The sequence below is a fragment of the Python bivittatus genome, unplaced genomic scaffold (assembly GCF_059951505.1).
Source record: "Python bivittatus isolate LINGU-HERP-01145 unplaced genomic scaffold, Pbiv_v1 ctg000280_np1212, whole genome shotgun sequence".
Classification (NCBI taxonomy): domain Eukaryota; kingdom Metazoa; phylum Chordata; class Lepidosauria; order Squamata; family Pythonidae; genus Python; species Python bivittatus.
Genome location: NW_028277066.1, coordinates 301,910 through 320,269, shown reverse-complemented (window position 1 = coordinate 320,269; position 18,360 = coordinate 301,910). Strand labels below are relative to the sequence as shown.

General features: G+C 50.9%; 2 protein-coding genes across 2 annotated transcripts in view; one reads left to right on the top strand and one right to left on the bottom strand.

Moving 5' to 3' along the window:
• The first annotated feature begins 868 nt into the window (after positions 1 to 868).
• RASL10A (RAS like family 10 member A) lies at positions 869 to 8,791 on the top strand. The gene is made up of 3 exons (XM_007444776.4): positions 869 to 1,084; positions 6,362 to 6,486; positions 8,465 to 8,791. The coding sequence occupies exons 1-3, from the start codon at positions 869 to 871 to the stop codon at positions 8,733 to 8,735; spliced, it is 612 nt and encodes a 203-aa protein (XP_007444838.1). The 3' UTR covers positions 8,736 to 8,791.
• Positions 8,792 to 11,212: 2,421 nt separating this feature from the next.
• Positions 11,213 to 18,360, bottom strand: part of GAS2L1 (growth arrest specific 2 like 1) — a 41,638-nt gene continuing 34,490 nt past the window's right edge. The window contains exon 6 of the mRNA XM_088143184.1: positions 11,213 to 14,691. Coding sequence (XP_087999310.1) covers positions 13,056 to 14,691 — 1,636 coding nt within the window. The 3' untranslated portion in view covers positions 11,213 to 13,055. The remainder of the gene's footprint in view (positions 14,692 to 18,360) is intronic.

Sequence of the window (18,360 nt, the reverse complement as noted above, 5' to 3'; positions counted from 1 at the left end):
TCGGAGGAAGCCGGGAAGGCGGCGCGGAACGGTCCCGTTCCCGGTCGCTCGGCTCAGCAGCCCCCTCCCCTCCCCTCCCCTTCTGCCTCCCCTTCTCACGCTTCAGCAGCTCCCGTCCCTTCCCGCCTCCCTCAAAAGCACAATACAGTCTTTAGGCGCCGAGAAGGGAGTTCGCCCCCAGGAGCACTGTTTCCATTCTTTCCCTGCCCAGCTCACCCGCCATCCTGGACACGTCCCCCGTGTTTGGCCGCCGCGCCTTGGCTGAGCCCCCTCGCCCTTCCCCTTCACGCCCCCTCCGTCGGATTCCGTCCCGGCCTCTGGCTAAGCGGACTCTTGGCGAGGGTTGGCCAACGGCTGCTTCCCGCGGCAGGGAAGGCGCAGCGGAGGAGGCACTTGGAGAGAACTGCGAAGTTGGCTGACTTGGTTTGGGGATGGAGGAGTCGGACTAAGCGGGAGCAGTCCTCGGAGGTCTGGGGTCCTCGCAGGAGGAAAAAGCGTGAGACTCTCAAGCTGTGTTCACACAAGGCGCTTCAGGAGTCCGTTACAAACCTGGCACCCGCATTCACGTGCCTAACATGTTCAACGTGGTTCGTTCATAGCCTTGGTTTCCTTCGCTGAGGCTCTGCACCCGGTGCCATCAACCCAGCCTGAATGGTCTGCTTAGGGTTCCGGGCACTGGGCGAACCCAGAACATGGGTTAATTCAGGTTGCAGGTGAAGCTTATCGTGTGAAGCTTATCGTTATCTGTGCGGCGGGGAACGGCGGGGAGGGCGGCCGAGCGCCGATGGCTCGGGGGAAGCGCGAGGCGGCCCTTCGGCGGAGCAGCCGCGGCGACTGGTGGAGCTCTCCGGGGTCCTGAAGGCGGACCATGGTGGAAACGCTGAGCGTCGCCGTCCTGGGGGCCCCCAGGGTGGGCAAGACTGCCATCGTTCGCCAATTCTTGTACCACGACTTTACAGAGAAATACAGCCCCACCGAGGACCGCTACACCTACCGGCCGTCAGTTATGCTTAACGGGAATTCCTACGACCTGAAGATCATGGACGTCCCCTACGTAATGGCTTTTCCTGCCAACAGTTCTCAGGTGAGCCGGCCTTCCCTCTTCCCCTCCCTTCCCGGTTTCCATCGCCCCCACCCGGTACAGCTGTGGAGGAGTGGAGTTGTAGTTTGGTGGGGGTCGGGTGGGAGTTGGCGGACTCTTAAGTTTTCTCCTTCTGTTTTGTCAGTGGGGAAGAGAAAAGTGTGTAAGCGTGCAATGGGGCACTTATTTCATGGTACTTTAGGAGAGCCAGCGCATTTAGTGCTTCAGGAATTGGACTAGGTCTATGGAGACCCAGGTTCCAGTTCATCTTTGGCCGTGCAAGTTCCTTCGTAGCTTTGGGTGAGTAACTGTCTCTCAGCCCAATCTACCTCACAGGATTGTTGTGAGGATGTAATGGAAGATCCCCAGAAGCTGACTGAGCTCCTGGAAAAAAGTGGGATATAAATCATTCTGGACTTAATGACTTTTTAAGCCTGCCTGCCTGCCTGCCTGCCTGCCTGCCTGCCTGCCTGCCTGCCTGCCTGCCTGCCTGCCTGCCTGCCTGCCTGCCTGCCTGCCTTCCTTCCTTCCTTCCTTCCTTCCTTCCTTCCTTCCTTCCTTCCTTCCTTCCTTCCTTCCTTCCTTCCTTCCTTCCTTCCTTCCTGGAGATGTAGCTATTTGGAGCACACCTACTGGGTTAGATACAGCCCAAAATACACCTGCTGGGTTCCCATAAGACGTACAGAACAAAAAAAATCATGTGCATCTTTTTATTTTTTTCATTTGGTAGAGTTATATACCCCACCTTTTCTCCAGGAGCCCAAAGGCAGTTATATTAACATTTCCACCTTCAGTTTTTTTTGCCTGCAGCAACTTGTGAGGTAGGCTGGGCTGCCAAAGAGGGACTGGCCCAAAGTCACCCAGCCGGCTTTCATGCTTAAGGCAGGACTAGAACTCACCGCCTCCTGCTTTCTAGCCTGGCATTTTCACCACTAGGCCAAATTGTCCATGGATTTGCCTTTCCATCTTCCAGTCCTAGTTTAACACCAGCATAGGCAGTTGTCCTGGCCCACACAGCAGCTTAAGACAATGGTTGTCCTTCCAAAACAGGCTAAACCACAAACTATCTAAACCCAATTTAGCCTAGATTACGCCTTGTGTATGGTGTGAACCCCAACCAAACAGACTGACTTGGAATCAGAGAACTGGGTGAAATAACTTCTAATTACTTCCTTTTCTAGGATTCTATCAAGGCCATGTTTTGGGGCCCAAACTGAGTTAAAAATTGGCAAGTTCTCATTAGTTTTGCCCCTGTCCATCCTGCCTCCTCCCACTGCACTTCTCCATTGAAAAGAAAGCCTCGACCGTTTGAGCTAAATAAATCTGAGTAAGAAGCAGAATGGAATAAATGGGATTTTAACATGATCCCCAACACTTTCCTTTTCCTTAAGAATCACCTTCATGGGGAGCTAAGAAGCCAGGGGAGTTTCTGAATTGTTTCTCCCAACATCAAATTTCTTAAGACTGTTTTCAAAACTTCTCCCCTGAAATATATTGATGAGAAGAGACTTTTCTTCCCCCGGAGAAAGTAGCCGTAGTTTAAGGAAATGAATTCATCCAGGAGAAAGGAAAGTGCCTTTGGATTTCAGGGCTGTGCTCACCCCCCACCCAAACCCTTCCCATAACAGGAAGTTTATATTTAGGGTGGCCCATCAAAGTAAAGAAATTTTAACTGCAGGCATCTTAGTGGGTTAATCAGTTAAATCTGCTCATATTTGCACACGAGAACAAATAATGAACAGCTTTCCCCTGGGAAGAATGAAAGCAGGGAAAAATGCTTGCTCTCATCAGGAGTAAGAACGGTTGCTCCAATGCACTCCGTTTCATCTTGGTTTCCCATGGCGGTGGGGTTTTCTCCCACTTGCTTGCTTCTTCCTTCGAGTTTGCAAGCTGTTTGCAACAGACTGCGAAGCAGAAACCACCTTTGATTTGTCTGATCTTCTCCAAGAGAAGTAGAAATACTTCAGTCATTGTGCAAGGGTAGGATTTCCCCTTAGTGGAGAGAAAAACACTGCTGTTCTGAAAGGGCCCTAAACATCACACACACACTCTATCAAGATCTTCCCTTGGGACTGAATGGAGGTGTGGGAATCTCCGGACGATACAGATGGCTGGTACCGGTATGCTGCGTTCCCACATGCACGTATTAAACATTGCAAGAATGCCACCGTCTTCTCGTTTGAAAGACTTGGGAAGCCAATTCTCTTTGATCCCAGCTGATGTGAACTGGGAGGAAAAGCTGCCGAGTTTCTCAGCTGGGAACATCTGTAGAGCATCAGGAGATGACATTTCAAACATCGTGAGGAGGGGGGGGCGAGCTGACATTTATTGAATTTTGCATTGTGGTCCCAAGCCTGATTTATCTCCATCCTTCCTTTTGAACCATCCCTGCTTCCTAGAAGCAAAGCCGTGCTAATACATTACATTTCACTTTTGAAGTGGAGGAAGAGAAGTAGGTGTTTTCTGCATGTTGATGGACAGAGAGTTGCAGATTTTCAGAGGGGACCAGCCTGACTTAAAAATTCAGCAAAATATGCCGGTTGCAAATCTGCTTTAGCCAGTGCTCTTGTGGCCAAAATCAAGTTTAATTAGGATTAAATATACCCAGAGAAAAGTCAGTCTAAGAACAGAGACTTTTCTCCCCAATATCTAACTTTCACATTACACACTGCTTCTGGATTTTTCATTTATTTGCTAAGGCATTAGCCTCCACGTCATTGTTTTTCATCTCTTGTGTTTTTTTTAAATCCAAAAATCTATAGATGGATACTAGTTTTCTTAGCTCAAGCCAAATGGCATACAGTAAAAGAATATTCATGCTTTTGAATTTTCCAACCTCTAATGAAAGTTGTTAAAAAAAAAAATGGGGGGTGGGTGGAATGGGAAAGCAACAAATAATCATAATTAAAAAAAAAGATTTAACCATAAACCTCTCAGTTCTAAGTCAGTATTACAATGAAAATTTTACACCAAATGTAGAGGCTGGTGGTCCTGCAAATAGGTATCATGTCGTTCTTAGTTTTAGGGGGCAAAGCCAATTCCTGCTACCCCGGTTCTGCAAATACAAAATATTTAGATACCTATCTAACTTCTAGGCTTGGCCAATGTTTTTGGCTTCTTTTGCCTACAGAGAGCAAAAAGAAACATGACAGTTAAGGCTGTGATCTTTTTAAAAAATCAAGTTTCTAGTCCTCATGACTGAAAGAGAGGTCTGTTCGAAAATAAGTGAGCTCCACCTGGAGAAACCATGGAAGATGTTTGCGAACCAGGTTGAGATGGGTCCCTGGCAGCGAATGAGATTCTCAGAGCCTTGGTTCAGCTCAGGATGGAGCACAATTGTGCAAAACAGTAGCACCAGCTGACTGTAAAATATGGCTGTCACCTTCCCCCCACCTGCTGGCTCCCAAAATAAAAAATTGCATTTTAACTGGCTCCGTTTTAGGCACTTTTCCCTAGCACTCATGCTGCTTCTTGAAGCGGCTTGCCTTCCCACTTGAGTTTTTAGAATTCCTTAAATAGTAAGCTAAAGGGAGGCTTTGCAGAGCCTGCTGGTAATATGTAGGCTAAAACCTCATCAGGAAAAATCACCAGTGCCAGTTAGGGGCAAGAGTGCCCCACGTGGGACCGCAGAGCAGAGGAAGAGGAAAACAGCACAGCCTCGAGGCCGCAGAAGCCAAGGGTGGGTGGAGGAAGGAGAGAAGGGAAGGGAGGCAAAGAGGAAGTCCTCTTTTTGACCAGCCAGATAAAACGTCTTTAAAATACAGTAATATAAAGATATAGCTGGGCTTAGTCACTTGAGCAGAGGCTCTTGCGTAATCTTGGTGAAAACATTCTGAGCCACATGTTGGTTTGTGATGGGAGAAGACAGGTTCATCAGTTCCTGCAGGGGGGTATCTTGGGGGAGGGGGTCAAAAAAGTCAAGATGACAGCCCCAACTCTGTAAATCAAAGCCCCGTCTCCTTTTTAGGCGCACTGCAACGCATGTTTTAAAGAAAGGGATGGAGTTTTGATCACATGGTCATGGCTACCATCTTGAATTTTTGGACCCGTCCCACCCCTAAGACACCCTGGTTGCTTCGGATCTTCTGTGTGGAACTCCTGTGGTTGGGTCGAGAGGATACCCTGGTCCATGAACGAGCCAGCTCCATTTTAGCCTTGTTCAGGGGGTCTCTAAGACTGCAATATTGTGACACCCCCAGCTGATACAGCTACCCTCCTGATCGCTGTATTGGGGATTGGGCTGGGCAAGAAATGACTACACCCCACTTATTAAGAGTTCATGATAAACCATGATCTCTTTTAATAAGCGGGTTTAATTATTTTTAACAGCACTAAGAGTAGGTGGGTTGGATGTCAAACATGACTGATCTACCCATCAACTCTTTGTGCCATTAGAAAGAAGTCAAACGAAGAAACCACGATCTCTTTTAATAACAGCTTTTCCATTTTGAAAGGCCAGGCATTTACATCAGTGTCGTCCAAACTTGGCCACTTTAAGATGAGTGGACTTCAACTCCCAGAATTCCCCAGCCAGTCATGGCTGGGGAATTCTGGGAGTTGAAGTCCACTCATCTTAAAGTGGCCAAGTTTGGACAACGCTGATTTACATGAAAGGATGCAATCGTGAACACGATGCTTCTACGGACACCCCCAAAACTATGGCTTTACCACCACGTGCCATGCTGAAAGGCATCAGCTGGGGGGAAACCATTTGGCCCTCAGCACAGCGCTGTGACTGGAGGATGGCTTTGACAGACGCCCAAGCCCACCAACTCTCTCAGCCCCAGGAAGGAGGCAATGGTAAACCATTTCTGAAAGACCTGCTGGGAGCAGAGTTTGGGCTGCTTTGGGCCACAAGACCAGGAGGGCGGTGGGATGCTTTGGGGAGATTTTTCTAGATTTTCTCTCTCTGCAATTCCCTGCCAGACCGAGACCATTTTTGACCTCGATCGTTCTTCTGCCAACTTCTCCCCCAGCTCGAGTTAGTCCCATTCTGCTCTGTTTCAGAGTCATCCTGATAGACAGACAAACTGAGTTTGGAATTCCTTTCCGACTTCTTTGGGATAAGACAGAACAAGATTTGGACCTCCCACTTCAAGGAAGCGCTCAAGCTCGAGAGATATTCTACAAAGACCCTGCCTTACGTTTCCTTCAGCTGCAGCCCCCTCACTGAAGCAGCAGAGGGCAGGGTCCCTGCAATGACCGACTAAGCCTGCGGCTCATTCTTCCTTGGCCCCGAGGACACACTTCACTGTCCCGAGTCTCCTTCTTGTCCCTTAGGAGTGGTCAGACCTCAAGTGTCGGGGCCTGCGAAACACCGATGCCTACGTCCTGGTATACGACATCTGCAGCCCTGAAAGCTTTGAATACGTGAAAATGCTCCGTCAGCAGATTCAGGACAACAGGTAAGGACAGGATGTGACGAGAGGCCTCCATGGGGCGGGGCAGGGCATCGGATCGGAAAGCAAACAGGCCCTTTCGAGGGGCAGGATGGCAGCACCAGTGGGTAGTCCACAAGCCAAATGGATTGGCACGATCCTGGGAGAATGGTTTTGGTTATATGGAGGTGCCCACAGGTATCAACTCAGGCCTCTGCAGGCGACTGAACTGGCCTGTCTTTAGAAATCAGCTGGTAATTTCGAGTAGAAATTTCACTTGCTATTCACTTGGGACTAAGCTTCCAAGAATTCTTCCATAGGTACGTTATCATCGTCTTTCATTTATTTCACTTGCTGTTTCTTTCGTTGATTAAATTCCTGACATTATTTCATTCAGTTTCAGTGTGATTAGTTTTCATTCTTTGCCATTATTGCTATGGTTATAGATTATCCTCATATCAGGGTAACTTCGATTAGTTTTTGATGGTTTGGATTTATTTATATTGACCATGGATGTTTTTAGCCGTTGTCTTTTTTAACAATTTAGGTTCTCTTTGTTGATTGTTTTGTAAACTACTGGAAGTTTGTATTGATTTGGCAGTATTAAAGTTGAATGAATGAATGTCAGTTGGATTTACAGGCAGTCCTCATTTAGCAACTGCCTCGTTTAGCGACTGTTCACAGTTACAGCAGTGATGAAAGAGTAACTTTGTGACCAGTCTTCCCATTTATGACCTTTGTAGGACTGTAAAGCAAAGGAAAGCTGTAGTCGGATCATAAGCACAGTTGCAGTTTCACTTAGCAACCATTTTGCTTAACAACCAAGTTGCTGGTCCCAGTTGTGGTCACTAAACAAGGACGACCTGTACTTCTGAGTAAACAGGCATAGGAAGGGCTCATGAATATCTAATGATATTTCTTCTTTTCCCCTTTAAACCACACATAGGCCAGGACTGACCAGTGGGGGAGTGTCAAAAAAGCCATGATGGCAGACATGACGATGCAATTGTGATGGCCTTCTGGACTTTCTCGACCTCACCCCCTGTGGTCACCTCTTACACAAACTCTTCAAGAATATTTCATTTTTCCAACTGAGTTTGCCAGCTCACCTGCAGAGCTTGTTTGACACACGTAAGTCCGACGCTCCTTTGGGGGTGTGCAAAAGCCAAGCAGCAGCTTGGATGGTGGCGCTCTTCAAAAATTAAAAAAACACCCTTTTAAAAAATGTGCTCCCGCCTGTTGGAGAGTGTGTCAACGGAATGAAGTCCACACACGAAGGAAATGTGTTTATGGATACCCAGTATGGGGTGGCGATGGACGTACTGGACTAGGAGCAGGGAGATCCGGGTTCTCGGTCCTTTCCTAAGGGAATTTGGGCCAGTCCCTCCCTCTCAGCCCAGAACCTGGTCCAGTGGGAGAGTCCCAGGGTCTAGTCCCCCCCGGCCCAGCCACGGATTCTCACTGGTGACTTTGGGCCCGTCTCTCTCTCTCAGCCTAACTTAGTCACAGGGTGGGTGTTGTAGGAGAAAAATGAGAGGATTGTCCTGCCCTTGAGTTCCTGAACGGAAAGCAAGATATAAATGTACCAATAGAAGAGAATATAAATGTATATACATATGTTATCAGTGTGCTTTTTTTTAAATTGGATTTTATTATTATGGTTTTAGTTTGTTGTTAGTTCCCCAGAGGTGCAGAATGCGCAGACGGGAGCCGGTTTAAATACACACACACACACACACACACACACACACAAACATCACGCTGATGCAGAACTTTACCTTTTCTTGAAGTGGTGCGTGCGCATAATTCTGGGCTTTCGGGCAGGAATAACCAATCCACAACCCTTTAAAGCAGCTGCGTCCTTCCTCGGGATGATGTGGCTGCCGAAATGGAATTGCCAGAGGCGGCTATGTTCATGAGCCCAGGCCTCAAAGCATTTTTGGACTGCTGCCCTTACAGCTTGGCACCCCAAACCTGAACCTCCTTCACTTCCCCTCTTTCCTAGGACAAGCAACATCAGCGAAGCCCCCATCATCGTGGTGGGGAACAAACGGGACCTGCAGCCACAGCGCTTCACATCCCGCCGGACACTCTCCATGCTCGTGAAGAAGTCCTGGAAGTGTGGCTACGTGGAGTGCTCGGCCAAATACAACTGGCACATCGTCCTGCTCTTCAAAGAGCTTCTGTGTAGCGCCGTGGCCCATGGCTGCAGAAGCAACCACTCCACTGTGCGCCTCCAGGGGGCGCTGCACACAAACAGGTGCAGCCTCATGTGACCCAGTGCGGCCAGCCAGGGGGTGGGGTGGGGAGGCGATGCCCCGAGCATTCATCTGAAAACTTGGAAAGCCGACGTGGCGAGAGAATCGCGGCCACCATGATGGTCGTGCAAAATAGCTCCCGGCTCTATTGATGGGAGTGGAGTGACCTCCTTCTGGATTGGTGTTAAAGGAGTAAAGCGTGCAATGGGTGGAGTCAACCCGTAGTCACGACTCAAAGCCTTTTAGCCACACGCAACACATCTTGCACACATCTGGGGTTCAAGAATTCGAACAAGGCTCCACTAGCTTGCCTCTGCCTGGTTCCCCCAACAGCAGGCTGACCTGGAACTAGCATTTTCCATTCCCCACAACGTTAAAATGCAAGGGTTTTTGGATTTCACAATACTATGACCCCGTGAAACAATGAATTAATTTGCACAACCTTCCCCTCCCCCCAAGAATTCACAAGCTCATTGGGTTGGGTGAGAAATAAATAGTGCACTGACTAAAAGAGAACTAACATTCATCCTAGTTTCTAGTTACTTGGGTTTGCTTTTATCAGCCGCATTCACTTTTTTCACCCAACAAAAGCTTTCCTATTTTGAAAGTCCAGAAATTTAAAACCACGGATACAAATATAAATGTGTTGACAGATAAGTGACAGACTATTCCATGCCACCAAAGGTGTCCAGGAGGGCTCAAAATGTCCAGCGGGCACTCAAGACTATTTGATTGAAGCTTTACATGTGTCCCTCGTGCAACGCTTGTAAGAAGGGGGTGGACATTCAATGATGTAGTCATGGCTGCCGTGTTGACTTGGGGACCCAACGTGCCAACCTGGAATTTCTGCTCAATGGAGGGTTTTGACAGACGGATTGGCCATCACTCAAAACCCGCTCCAAGCCTTGCTTCCTGCTTTGGCCAGGCCAGGCTGCTGCTTGGATATTCACATTGCCTGTGTGAATCTGATCAGTTTTAAAAACATGATTCTGCTGACTTTAAGATTTGTGACCCTCCCCTCTAAATTGTTTGAGATCTCCAACAGGGGCCACGACTCTCACCCAGCAAAACCCTAGGCCTTGTGGGAAAACTAACTTCCCAGATTCCCAGATAACCTCCCAGATTCAGCTGCCAGAAAAGCAGGTGGGTTGGGGCGGGTGGGGGGAATCAGCTTCGTTTGGAGTCCATTTCCAGCATTAACCTCTGAGCAGACCTTCTGGACATCTGAGAGACGATTCACTGAGCCGGATGAAGTCTCAATTCTGTGCAGAATCGCTTCAATCAGCCTCAGCGAAACAGAGGCCCAACAGTTAAACAACACGTTCAGAAAGCAAGTAGGTTCTCAGCAGCAAAGGCGCGCTTGTCACTAGATCAGCTATCCCAGAGAAAATCTGGCACTCTACACGTATCTCAGAAGAACAATGGCATGAGAAAGTCCCCATTTCAAGGTCTTGGACAGATAAAGATTCGGGTGTGACCGTCTGACTAAAGCTGACACCTGCTGGACTCTCACCGTGGGCCAAAGCAGAATTATTTCCCTTCTCGTGGCTTAGCCCATCCCCACCGTGGTCTGTAAATCAGGGGTTATGGTTTCATCTTTGGTGTGAACCCTGCCAAGTAAGTTTATTTAGCGAGCCCTGGGCAACCAAACCTACATGAAGTTCAGTGGGCCATATTCCAAACTGCTAGAAAGCCTATCCGACTTGCATAACTTGGTACATGGTTAAAGGCACATGCTGCTGGAGCCCAGGTGCCAACAGGGTGCCAATGTGCAGTGTTTCTAAGTAGCCACAATGAAGGTGAAATGAATGTCCCACACCCAAGCACATGGCATGTCACATGATGGAATGAGTCACATCTCCCTAAACCAGGGTTTTTCAACCTCGGCTACTTTAAGACGTGCGGACTTCAACTCCCAGAATTCCCCAGCCAGCCACGCTGGCTGGGGAATTCTGGGAGTTGAAGTCCGCACGTCTTAAAATGGCTGAGGTTGAGAAACCCTGCTCTAAACCCACCTCTCTCTAAACTTTCAGGAATATGCAGCTGTCTGTTTCGCCAACTCAGGAAATTCCCACGATGTGAACATTGTCGTGTTTAATTTCCCAAATGAAATGAAAAATGAGGCCACGGCAGAAGGCAGATACCTTCCTTGTACCTGCATTCCTGCAACAAGATGAGAGAGCAAAGACTAGACTGACCTCAAGCAGAGGCCAGACCTTGGTCCTGGCTTAATGTGGGCCAAAATGTATATGTTTAACCTGAGGGAAGGCACGTTATTAAATCCATAGGGAGCATTCATAACCCTGCACTTCATTTATTGGCTTTAATGAAAATAAAATGCAGTGGGTTTTTTCTGTTCATTTTGCTTTTTCTTCTGAAGCCTGAGCCCCCACCATCCCAGCAAAATCTGTGCACATTTCTGATTTGGAGCAACACCTTCTTACATACCAATATTCCCATTTACCCACACAAAAAAAGGACAGGGGCAAACCAGGTGATGTGTCAGTCTTTACTGTCTGGGTTCAGGAATTTGCAGCTACATTCACGGGGTTGGATAGCAGGCACTCTACGGGAGGGGAGCAACGCTCCCTATTACTTATATAAATATGCATAGATTATTCAAAAGACCTATAGATAGTCCTCGACTTCTGACCATTCGTTTAGCGGCCGCTCAAAGTTATGATGGCGCCAAAAAAGTGACTTGCGACCTGTCCTCATGCTTATGACTGTCGCAGCGTCCCCATGGTCACATGTTCAAAATTCAGGCGCTTGGCAACTGGCATGTATTTATGTTGGCTGCAGCGTCCCGGGGTTTCATGATCACCATGTGTGACCTTCCCAGCTGGCTTCCGACACGCAAAATCAATACGGGAAGCTAGATTCACTTAACGACCACAGCAAAAAATGTCATAAAATTGAGCACGTCTCACTTAATGACTGCACTGCTTAGCGACAGAAGTTCCAGTCCCAATTGTGGTCGTAAGTCGAGGACTACCTGTACAGTGTTTGGGGGTCAGGAGGCTGAGAGGGCCCTGCCAAAGAGAAATTCACGTGCAATACTTCAGCATTCCCTCCCTGCTACCTTCTCCACTCACACGATTCATTATCCTTTGCCTAAACCGACGTTTTGCAACATGCAATGATTGCCTTGCAGAATGGGGGAGTCCTTTGTGCCAAGCTGAGGCTCTTCCACAACTGTCCACCAAACATCTCCTGAGGTTTTAAAACTGGGCACCCCACGACTCTTAACTGGGTGCCATTAAGGGTCTGTTGTGTGAATCTGCCACAGCAGTTCGTGCTGGGGGAAGAAGATTTAACCCCAAACTGGACCGAGGCAACTGGAGTCAAACCCCTTTCTCCAGTCAGCCCTACTGCATCTCCCCCCACCCCCACCCCAGCCACCTATAAGGCCGTCCTCTAACTCTGTGCTGTCTTCCAAGGAAACGAGGAGCATGCAGAGGAGGAAAGGGCCACATGCTCCTTTACTAAACGCCCTGCCAAGAACACAAAACACGTTCCCCAAATGCTGACTTGCTCTAACGCTCAATCCGTGCCAACGCTGCCTTTCTTGGCTGGAGGACCAGAGGCGGGGGTAGCTGCGGGGGGGGGGCAGGGAGGGGTCAAAAAAATCAGGATGGCGGCTGCAACCATGCGATCCAAGTCGCCATCCTTTTTTTAAAAAAAAAACCCTGTTCCCGAAAATGATGACCCTTCGCCTATCTAGCAGCGTTTGGCAGTGCCACGCCAGAAGGAAGAAGCTGTGATGAGATGAATGGCTGACCGGGTGAAGTCTGGGGTGACTGGGTTAAGCCCAGGGCCAGCTTTAGCGCTAGACCGTCTCTCCAGAGACCCCCACAGGAAACAAGGTCTTTGCCGAAATGGGAGAGAAATCCGAGGTTCGCCCACAGATGCGCTACTGAACTTAGATGGCTAAGATGGCAGAAGCTGGGCAGCGGCAGACCAGGGGAGTGAATATTAACCCTGAAGCTCCCCTGGGTATCCAGTGTTCAAGGACTTCCCCATACAAGCGTTCCACACACACACACCCCAACACACACACACCCCAGTACTGCAACTTAAGCCCTGCCGTCTTCCAGCCTCACGCTCCAAAAATAAAATAGAAAAGGACGGAACCCCCCCCCCACTTTGCAATCCAAGGCTTTCTCTCCCAGCCCCCCTCCCACCACCGAAAAATAAAACTCCCTTCCGAACAGCAGCATATGACAAAGTCACGCGGGAAAGATGTCCAAGGAAGCAGCTTGGAAAGGAAGGGCTGAGCCACAGAAGCAGTTGCAGGGGGCAGGAGGGCGCGGGCCGTGCCATGCCGCCCACCGGGGCCTAGGCCCAGGTCCCCTCGTCAGCCATGCCGGGCTCCACTGAGCCCCCGGGAGCTTCCACAAAGGAGGAGAAGGCGTCGTGGAAGGCTGCCCAGCCCCGGTGCTCGGACGGGCATGTGGCTGGGCTGTCCTTCGAAGGGGCGCTTCCTGCCGGAGCCTTGTTGGCTCCCAAAGCTTTGTAGCTGAGGGGAGTGGGGATTCTGGAGGGGGTCTTGTCGGGCTGGGAGTCAGCACGAGGCTTAATCTGAGGGTGCAGCTTCAGCTTGTAGATGGAAGGCACGCGGTCGGGTTTCTTGAGGGACTTGGGCCGGAGCACGACTTCCTCCGCGAGGGGGACCGCGGGGGAGGTTCCGAGGGTCTCCGGGCCGTCCCGGAGGGAGGGCCCCAGCTCTGTAGTGGCCCAGGGGCTGTCCGCAAGAGGCTCAGGAAGCTCCAGGCCCTCCTGGACCTCCTGAAGGTCATTCAGGCCCATGTAGCAGTTGCTTTCGTCGGAAGAGCTTGACAGGGCGGGTTTCCTCCAGCGGTTCGTTCGCTCGAGCGGCCCAGCTAAGTCCCAATGCTCGGAAGCATCCGCGGAGCCATTACGGAAGTCCACCAGCCCGGGCCCTGTCTCGGAGACCCCGGTCATTTGGGGGGCTAACCTCCGCTTGGGCTCCTCTTTGGTCTCAGCTTGGAGGCCGTATTTGCTGAAGAAGTTGAGGGAGGAAGAGGACGAGCTGGAGGAGCAGTACGCAGAGTCGGCGGTCCCCTGGTCTGGGTTCATGTGCACGAGCCGTGGGCCATCGCAGGCCTGGCTCCCCGGTCCCAGCTCCTCATCCTCCTCTAAACCCATCATCTGGGAGTTGGCCAGGAATTCTTCTTCCAGACGCCGGAAGAGCTGCTGCTCCTGGCTCGGGTCGAGCTGCAGCGGGGTCCGGAACGTGTGCGCCATCGTCTCCAACTCCTGCCCCAGAGTGTCATCGGGCTGTCTGGCGGGCCAGCTCTCCCCCGGCTGGGGCTGCCTCGTGGCCCCACGTGGTCCAGCTGAGCAGGGCTGTCGCTGTCGCTGTCGCCCAGGGGCTGGCGGAGGGATTCGGGCGGAGGGGTGGGCCACTTTCGTGGCGGGGAGGGAACTCCTGCGCTTGGCGAGGGCAGGGCTTCGGGAACCCACCGGGGTCACGTGACCCCTTGCCGGGCTCTTGGTCCTGGGGGTGGCTCTGCCAGAGCCCCCGAGGTTCTCCTTGGGCTCCTCTGCCCGCGCCCAGGAGTGCTGCCCGTCCTTCGCTCGGCTGATGAGCAGCACAGGCTCCCCTCCAGGCCTCCCATGGCTGCGGGCCCGGGGCCGAGGGCTCTGCACCCTGGGCTTGCTCGGCCGGCCCGTCGTCCGGGGCCGGCCCCGTTCTTCTGACTCGATCCTCCTGGGGGCCGCGACGGCTTTCGGCAAGCTCAGACGGTCTCGCGACTGACTGCGGCTCGCCGGCAGCCGTCTGGGACTGGCGTGGGGCTGGGAGCCTGGGCCCTCGGAGGTCCGCCTCCCCGCCTCCTTCCTGAGTGCCAGGCCAGCATCCTCGTTCCGCCTCCTTCCCAAGCTGGCATTCTGCACAGAGGAGGAGGAGGAGGAATCGCTGTCTCCGGAAAGACGCCGGGCTCTGGGGGTCCTGCAACAAAGAGAGGCAGCCCCTCAGACACTTGCCATTTTGCTCTTTCACAGGACCTCTTCCGATATTTGTTTCTATTTTATTAGACCTTTCCCCCCACCAGTTATTGAAGTCTCTTGCAGGGGGATTCGGGGGAAAGTTCAAGAGTCAAGGTGGCAGCCACACCCCAGTGATCAAGTCCCTGTCCTTTTTCTACACGCGTGACACTACACTGCATATGAAGAAGGGGCAGGGCTTCGACCATGCGGTCACAGCCACCACCTTGGCACCCCCCCCCAGACACCTCCACTCTTTTGATGCCTTACTATAAAACTAAAACCCAGGATACCAAAGTCCAGGGAATATTATAAGTCAGATTAACGTTTCATGCAGCAGATGAATGTGCTGAACACCACAAAAGCTTTCTTCATAATACAGGTAGTCCTCGCTTAGCGACCACTCGTTCAGCGACCATCCGATGTTATGACGGTGCTGAAAAAAAATAACTTTATGGCCTATTTACGACCTTTGGAGCATCCCTCAGTCACATGATTGCCATTACAGTCAGTACACGTTGTCCTGGTTTTTTTTCCTTTTTTTCCCCCCCAAGATAATTTTTTTACAGTGTTGCATTATGAAATATGAATAATACATTACAGAATACAGACAATAACTGGGTATGGTGGAAGGAAGGAAGGAAGGAGGGAGGGAGGGAGGGAGGGAGGGAAGGAAGGAAGAAGAGATTGGAAAAGGAAGGATGGATGGAAGGAAGGAAGGAAGGAAGGAAGGAAGGAAGGAAGGAAGGAAGGAAGGAAGGAAGGAAGGAAGGAGAATTAGAGAGGAAGGGAAGGGAAGGGAAGGGAAGGGAAGGGAAGGGAAGGGAAGGGAAGGGAAGGGAAGGGAAGGGAAGGGAAGGGAAGGGAAGGGAAGGGAAGGGAAGGGAAGGACAGAAGGAAGGAGAATGAGAGGGGAAGGAAGGAAGGAGGGAAGGAAGGAGAGATAGGGAGGGAAGGAGGAAGAGGAGGAGGAGAGGAAGGGAAGGAACATCTGGGGGGGCTAAGACCCCAAGGACGCTCAAGTTCAGGACCGTCTGCATCAAAAGCAACCGTTTGCTCCTTATGGTGCAACACTGTCTTCGTGTGCCTCGTGAGCATCAGCCACCCAGCAATTCCTTCCTGGTGTGACATGCCCTGACAAATGTCACTAGGCAACCAGGTAAACGTTGCACACGCCCTGTCAAATTCCAGCAGAGAAACAGGAAACCCGAGGGCTGCAGCTGGTCTCCTTCAGAAGTCAGACCCTAAAAATCCACGGGCAGTAAAAGTTGGTCGGTGGGTTTCTTAAGAAGCCCCCGATCTCTGACAGGGCGACTAGGTGGCGCTGGTGGGAAGGCATATATTTCTAACAGTCGTGGCGTGGGTGGAGCAGGGATGTAACGTTAGGACTGGAAGTGACGCGAGTGACAGCACGAGACTTTTTTTTGGCTTACCCCCCCGGCCCCCCTCGCACGTTAAGCCACTGGCGGTGCAACACACCACGTTTTCTTTTTCTTTTGTTTCTCAGCAACAGTCGAGAGGAAATTGCACTGATGCCGTTAGGGAGGTCACCACCAAATCTTGGCCGCGCGATTCTGGCCTGCCCTGCCCTGGACTCAGGATTGCAGAGGAGGATTTGCAGCTGAAATCGAGAGCCCGAAACGGCCGCGCCGGTCGGGGAAACCAAGACCGTCTCCGAAGGAAGACGTTTGCGCTCGGTCTTCCAGGCCGACTCGGCAACCAGCCGTGCAAATTCAGATTCCTGAATTCTGCAACTGCTGTTTTTTCAAAGCTTCCCATGACTCGAAAGCCTAGTCTAAAACCTCCGAAGCAGCAGTTGCACCATGGCAACACAAGGCTTTTCTCATGTGTGTGCGACATCGCAACACACGATCAAAAGGCGAGGAACTTACGGCCCCGCAGCACAACATGGCATTTGTCATTTGACACACACCCTCACCCACCCCCACCCCACACCCCGTGGATGCCTTTGGGGGACAAGATACAAGTCTCCTAAAATACAGATTCAACGAGTTGCAAGCCAGAAAATACGCTCCCACATTGGCAGGATCCAAGATGCAAAATGCCAGGCTACTAAGAGCATCTGCCTTTCGAGGGAACGTTTGAAAAAGGCACAACATTTTGCAAAGCAGCTCGCTTCTTCTAAGCCTACCGAGGGTGCAAAATTTAACACTTTGGACGTGCAGGTCCAGAGAACAGAGGTTGGGCTGTGCAACCCCCAAATTTTGCAGGGAAGCCAGACCCTTTCGTAGGCATGGTAGGAAGAGGGCTGCGTTAGTCTAGGGAGCAAGACATCAGGAGGAATCTGGCAGCCCCTTTTCCGACGGACCAATTTTATTAAAAGACAGAAGCTTCTGCCTTTTATTAAAACTGGTTTGCTGGAAAAGGAGCGACTAGCCTCTTTCAAATTCTGTTTTGCCGCCTACCCCACCCCTTCCACTCAAGTCCATTAGGAGCAATAAAATGGAATTGATAACCAGGACAATCTAATGCATCATTTCCCCCCACTCATCGCCCTGGCTGAGAAAGCAGGAAAAGTTTGGAAAAAAACTGTCATCGTGGTAGGGCGGGCCTCTCCCCCGATCCTGCTTCTGTGCTCTTGGGTGAGTCACCCTTGGCTCTCCTTCTGTTTCCCAGCACCCCAGCGGGGATTGCTTCAGCTCTTCTCCCGCTGTCTGTCCAGGGCTGCTATGAAGGGCTGATTTTCCATCACAAGGGGGGGCATTCCCAGGACACAGCTGCTGGTTTGGGATAAGCTGGGAGGAGAACGATGGTTCTCTCCAGATCTGATACACGAAAACAGATCACAAGGCACAATGCAGGGAACTCGCAAACGGGGACATTCCGGCATCGAGTCCCTGCGCTTGAGACCCTGACGGTCCCCGCTTTTCAAAAACCCCTTGGGAGAAAAAGCCGGGAAAAAGGAGATGCTTAATTAACACGATGAACGAATGACATGAAAAAAGAGCTTAGAAATGAAATGAAATGGGATTAAATTTAAAAAACAGTTGGGCTGATTGCTGCAAGGAAAAAGAGGCTCCTTTTCTGTGCCTCAAGACCCGCTCGGCCTCTGAGAGACACGGGGTGGTTACGGGCACCCTCCAAACAGCGGGTCCAGCCCGGGTGAAGAACTGGAGGTGGCCAGATCCAAACTGAAAGTCGATTGAATGTAATGTTGGTATTGCTGAAACGGCTAACTTTCCATGATTTGGATCATGTCTCCTTCTTTCCAAGGTTGCCCGATCTGGCTGCAAACATCTGGATGGAAGCTCTCTGTCCTTGCAGTTAAAAATTATATTTCGGGGCAGCATAGACAGAGGTGAATCTGTGTGTGTGTGTGTGTGTGTGTGTGTGTCAGGGCACCTGTGTGTGTTAAAATCTGCAAGATGCCCCTTTTATAAAGCAGGCAGACCTTTGATCATCATGCCACACGTAATGCCCGCCTTGCAGATACGGATACCCGTAGAGGCCCCTCCCTCTGGGAACCGATGCCAGGCTTTTGAAGGCCCCGGGGGGTTATAGGTTGAAGACCCCGGGACTAAACAATGGCCCTGATTAGCTGAGTGACTCATCTGGCACATCTGGGTGGGCGACAGCTACCAGCCTGGAACAAACCCAATTGCAGAGAGGGGGA

Bases quoted from the DNA above. Each gene is read 5' to 3' on its own strand.
- RASL10A (XM_007444776.4), top strand. From the start codon at position 869: ATGGTGGAAACGCTGAGCGTCGCCGTCCTGGGGGCCCCCAGGGTGGGC. The intron at 1,085-6,361 runs GTGAGCCGGCCT...CTTGTCCCTTAG, and splicing joins TTCCTGCCAACAGTTCTCAG to GAGTGGTCAGACCTCAAGTG. The intron at 6,487-8,464 runs GTAAGGACAGGA...CCTCTTTCCTAG, and splicing joins CAGCAGATTCAGGACAACAG to GACAAGCAACATCAGCGAAG.